We start from the raw sequence: 6,035 nt of genomic DNA on the forward strand, positions 1-6,035 counted from the left end.
ACAGATCCTGAGAACGTACAAAACCGACACCAAGGTGAATGAGATGATGAAAAATCTGGATTTCTACATCACACCAGTCCTAAACGTTGATGGCTACATCTACTCTTGGCATAATGAAAGCGTAAGTACTGATTAATGCTACTTCAGACCAGCTTTGACACATTCTGGGAAACTACTGGAAATATGACAAATTGTTTCTTTAATTGCGTCACATCTCTGCCAGGTGTTATCAGTACAGTACATAGTTCACAATAGACCTAGACATGCTGGTACAATATATGAGTAGACCTTACAAGTAACAAGAGCGCCATCTATTGGCTTGGATGACATATTGTAACAGAAATATTATTGATGACAGTATTATCATTCCAGTTAGTGACTAGTGGTTCTTATCTCTGTAGACTCGACTGTGGAGGAAGTCCAGATCTCCAGGAACAGGAGGCTGTACCTGCTATGGAACAGACCTCAATCGTAACTTCTACGCTAACTGGGGCAGTGAGTATGGTTCTTACTCTAAACCACACTCACTCACACACACCAAAGTTGGGGTCAATTCCATTTCAATTCCATTAAATTCAGATAGTACACTGAAACTCCAATTCTCAATGCTTTTCAATGAGGAACATTTGGAATTTGGTTTACTTCCTGAATTGACTGGAACTGAGATGGAATTGACCTCAACCCCAACACTGACACACACACATCCTAACTGTGTTTTCCTCTCCTGTCTGTGCAGTGGTTGGTGTCTCGACAGACTGCTGCTTTGAGACCTACTGCGGCACCAAGGCTCTCTCTGAGTCTGAGGCCTGGGCCGTCACAGACATGTTGGGGAAAATGAGGGAAGACATTCTGGCTTTCCTCACCATCCACTCCTATGGCCAGCTAATCCTGGTGCCCTACGGACATCCCAACATCTCAGCACCCAACTACGATGAGCTGGTACGCCTGTTCCACACACAAGTAGACCAGCGTTTTTCAATTCTGCTTTTGGAGACGCACAAGGGTGCAATTTCTTTGACCCTAATAACGTGTGTCTCTGTGTTACCAGATGGAGGTGGGTCTGGGAGCAGCCAAGGCTATAAAGGCAGTCCATGGGATGGACTACACTGTAGGCACCTCACCTGATGTGTTGTGTAAGTAGTGAGGCTAAGAGGATACTGTGACTTCTAAGTGGCTATAGTTACATGAATATCCTGTTTACAATTCAACAAATCCTTTCTTGTGTTTCTCTATTATTACAACCACTGGCCTATACTCTGTCTCCAGATGCCAACTCGGGATCGTCTCGTGACTTTGCCAGGCTGATCGGCATCCCGTTGTCTTTCACCTTTGAGCTCAGGGACAAGGGCGAACACGGCTTCGAGCTCCCAGAAGACCAGATCCAGCCCACCTGTGAGGAGGCCTACGCCGGAGCACAACACATCATCACCTACACACACGACAAGGCCTTCTACAGCTATGCTGCCACCGTCAGGGCAACACTGTGGACCACACTGCTGGCAGCCTGGGTCTCTAGCGCCACCCTGCCGTAAACTGGGAGGACTGCAGGAGTCAGGCCAGGAGATGGTGGCAGTTTATCAGTATATTCAGAAATGAGACTTTGGACAAAAGTGATAAACTGTCAGATAGACTATAAAATCTGTTTAATCACTTATTTGATCAACTGTGCTTTGTTATTTGTTTCTCTACAATTCTGCTGTAAAATATAACGCTCGTTAAAAGTGACAAAACACAAACACGTTTGTACAGTAGAATATTTTGAATGAACATTTCCGTGATATAAATATACTCAACTGCTATGTAATGCTGTCGTAACGTCCTGCTTCTGTTATCGAGCCCCACGAGTTCAGTGAAGGTCCAGTTCAACATTAGATCAACCTCTGCTCCGGATGAAATATTGGACTGTTTAACTTGATCAGATCCAACAGCACCATTGTGTCCAGTTGCTTTCACCTCTGTCAGGTTTCTAGTTTTTATTGTCACGTGCACAAGTACAGTGGAATGCCTTTCTTGTTTGCTCGTTCCCAACAATGCGGTAATCAATATCAGTAGTACTATCATTTGTTTGTATAAAAAAGTAAAGTAGAACAAAAACCCAGTGTTCCTGGGTAGCAGAAGGTTACGTTGACCCCCTCTCCCCTGTCCATGTGTAGCTGAGGAGCATTAAAGGCGCTGCTTGGTCAATCTGTTGTCTGCATTGGCCGTCCAGTATTTACGGTGATACAGCCTCTGCAGAAGTCAGGGCTTTCATACTTATTGCACTTCGTGGGGGCTGTTGTGAGGGAAGTTGTCAAGGAAGTGAGCTTGTGTTCAAACAGGACCTCCCGCCCCCACCTACTGTCAACCATTCATGTTAATGCAGAGCTATATGAAGCTATACGGAGCTATACGGACCCCTCCGCATCATTACATTGGGAGGTGCACAGTGATGTGGTACAGAGCTCAATTTGGCTTCTGTTCAGTTTATTTTATTTTATTAATTCGACCATTTAAAAAAACAAGCACACATAAAACTTAAAAAGCCATACATGCACTTGAGTAAAACCATGGAGGATGACACACAATAAAGTCTGGGACTTATTTCCATTGTGGTCCTCTTGAGACAAGATGGCTAGACAACATTGAACACAGTTAAACACAGTGTGGCATTGAGATAATAAAACATAAAAACAAAGAAGAAGAACATCTATCTCATCATTCCAGTTACATCATAGGGGTTATTCATATGGGCACAGAGGACATCAAACATATTTTTACTTTATTTTTAAAGCTGTCCAGAGAGGACGTTGTTTTTATGGGCAGAGGCAACTCATTCCATTCTGAGGCTCCAGTATACAAGAAAGTACCTTTCCCAGCATTACTCCTGAACCTGTATAAGCACACACCAGCAACACCTGATCTGGGGCTGTGATTATGTGCATCCCTAACACGGGGAAAGTAATCACTTAAATATCTGGGCGCAGGACCATAAATACTCCTGTAAACCAAACCCAGTCTAATCTGGAACACCTCAGCCTCAACAGGCAGAACCATAAATACTCCTGTAAACCAAACCCAGTCTAATCTGGAACACCTCAGTCTCAACAGGCAGAACCATAAATACTCCTGTAAACCAAACCCAGTCTAATCTGGAACACCTCAGCCTCAACAGGCAGAACCATAAATACTCCTGTAAACCAAACCCAGTCTAATCTGGAACACCTCAGCCTCAACAGGCAGAACCATAAATACTCCTGTAAACCAAACCGAGTCTAATCTGGAACACCTCAGTCTCAACAGGCAGAACCATAAATACTCCTGTAAACCAAACCCAGTCTAATCTGGAACACCTCAGCCTCAACAGGCAGAACCATAAATACTCCTGTAAACCAAACCCAGTCTAATCTGGAACACCTCAGTCTCAACAGGCAGAACCATAAATACTCCTGTAAACCAAACCCAGTCTAATCTGGAACACCTCAGCCTCAACAGGCAGAACCATAAATAGTCCTGTAAACCAAACCCAGTCTAATCTGGAACACCTCAGCCTCAACAGGCAGAACCATAAATACTCCTGTAAATCAAACCCAGTCTAATCTGGAACACCTCAGTCTCAACAGGCAGAACCATAAATACTCCTGTAAACCAAACCGAGTCTAATCTGGAACACCTCAGTCTCAACAGGCAGAACCATAAATACTCCTGTAAACCAAACCCAGTCTAATCTGGAACACCTCAGCCTCAACAGGCAGAACCATAAATACTCCTGTAAACCAAACCCAGTCTAATCTGGAACACCTCAGCCTCAACAGGCAGAACCATAAATACTCCTGTAAACCAAACCCAGTCTAATCTGGAACACCTCAGTCTCAACAGGCAGAACCATAAATACTCCTGTAAACCAAACCCAGTCTAATCTGGAACACCTCAGCCTCAACAGGCAGAACCATAAATACTCCTGTAAACCAAACCCAGTCTAATCTGGAACACCTCAGCCTCAACAGGCAGAACCATAAATACTCCTGTAAACCAAACCCATTCTAATCTGGAACACCTCAGTCTCAACAGGCAGAACCATAAATACTCCTGTAAACCAAACCCATTCTAATCTGGAACACCTCAGTCTCAACAGGCAGAACCATAAATACTCCTGTAAACCAAACCCAGTCTAATCTGGAACACCTCAGCCTCAACAGGCAGAACCATAAATACTCCTGTAAACCAAACCCATTCTAATCTGGAACACCTCAGCCTCAACAGGCAGAACCATAAATACTCCTGTAAACCAAACCGAGTCTAATCTGGAACACCTCAGCCTCAACAGGCAGAACCATAAATACTCCTGTAAACCAAACCGAGTCTAATCTGGAACACCTCAGTCTCAACAGGCAGAACCATAAATACTCCTGTAAACCAAACCCAGTCTAATCTGGAACACCTCAGCCTCAACAGGCAGAACCATAAATACTCCTGTAAACCAAACCCAGTCTAATCTGGAACACCTCAGCCTCAACAGGCAGAACCATAAATACTCCTGTAAACCAAACCCAGTCATATCTGGAACACCTCAGCCTCAACATGCAGAACCATAAATACTCCTGTAAACCAAACCGAGTCTAATCTGGAACACCTCAGCCTCAACAGGCAGAACCATAAATACTCCTGTAAACCAAACCCAGTCTAATCTGGAACACCTCAGCCTCAACAGGCAGAACCATAAATACTCCTGTAAACCAAACCCAGTCTAATCTGGAACACCTCAGCCTCAACAGGCAGAACCATAAATACTCCTGTAAACCAAACCCAGTCTAATCTGGAACACCTCAGCCTCAACAGACAGGGCCATAAATACTCCTGTAAACCAAACCGAGTCTAATCTGGAACACCTCAGCCTCAACAGGCAGAACCATAAATACTCCTGTAAATCAAACCCAGTCTAATCTGGAACACCTCAGCCTCAACAGGCAGAACCATAAATACTCCTGTAAACCAAACCGAGTCTAATCTGGAACACCTCAGCCTCAACAGGCAGAACCATAAATACTCCTGTAAACCAAACCAAATCTAATCTGGAACACCTCAGCCTCAACAGGCAGAACCATAAATACTCCTGTAAACCAAACCAAATCTAATCTGGAACACCTCAGCCTCAACAGGCAGAGCCATAAATACTCCTGTAAACCAAACCCAGTCTAATCTGGAACACCTCAGCCTCAACAGGCAGAACCATAAATACTCCTGTAAACCAAACCAAATCTAATCTGGAACACCTCAGCCTCAACAGGCAGAACCATAAATACTCCTGTAAACCAAACCAAATCTAATCTGGAACACCTCAGCCTCAACAGGCAGAACCATAAATACTCCTGTAAACCAAACCCAGTCTAATCTGGAACACCTCAGCCTCAACAGGCAGAACCATAAATACTCCTGTAAACCAAACCAAATCTCATCTGGAACACCTCAGCCTCAACAGGCAGAACCATAAATACTCCTGTAAACCAAACCGAGTCTAATCTGGAACACCTCAGCCTCAACAGGCAGCCAGTTTCTGAAAGCAGCTCCTGCCTATGGGAGTACGTGGACTCACCTTCAATACTACACTGATCAGCTTATTCTGGTCTATCTGGAGCTTCCCCTTCATAAACTTAGATAAGCCCCCAAAACAGGAAGTACTAGCGTAGTCAAAATGGCATTGAATGAGGGCAGTGGCTAGCACTTTCATGGAGTCCTTATCAACATGCCTCCAGATCCGCCGCAATTTCCATCACACCCTCTATATGGAACTTACTAACATTCTTTCGGATCAAGCATAAATTGGCTTTTAGTGCGTCTGAGATAATCACAGTCATCAGACTAGTGAGTTCTTCTGATCAAGGTAAAGGTGTGGCTTTACATATTTATTTTATTACCACTAGATCAGCGCCATTCTATCTTTCTGTTCTCTTTCTTGTAATGACATAACAGAGATAACAGAGATAACAGTTTCTTACATCATGTCTTTATCTAGATGTGGGGCTGCACGTGTCTTCATCTAGATGGGGACTTGTATAAAG

At 44.0% G+C, this 6,035-nt stretch overlaps 1 protein-coding gene across 1 annotated transcript in view; it reads left to right on the plus strand.

Moving 5' to 3' along the window:
• Positions 1 to 2,184, plus strand: part of LOC110512988 (carboxypeptidase O) — a 3,523-nt gene extending 1,339 nt beyond the window's left edge. The window contains exons 5-9 of the mRNA XM_036951365.1: positions 5 to 121; positions 402 to 495; positions 737 to 939; positions 1,049 to 1,133; positions 1,267 to 2,184. Coding sequence (XP_036807260.1) covers positions 5 to 121; positions 402 to 495; positions 737 to 939; positions 1,049 to 1,133; positions 1,267 to 1,532 — 765 coding nt within the window. The 3' untranslated portion in view covers positions 1,533 to 2,184. The remainder of the gene's footprint in view (positions 1 to 4; positions 122 to 401; positions 496 to 736; positions 940 to 1,048; positions 1,134 to 1,266) is intronic.
• Positions 2,185 to 6,035: the final 3,851 nt, after the last annotated feature.

Source organism: Oncorhynchus mykiss, chromosome 18, assembly GCF_013265735.2.
Source record: "Oncorhynchus mykiss isolate Arlee chromosome 18, USDA_OmykA_1.1, whole genome shotgun sequence".
NCBI lineage: Eukaryota > Metazoa > Chordata > Actinopteri > Salmoniformes > Salmonidae > Oncorhynchus > Oncorhynchus mykiss.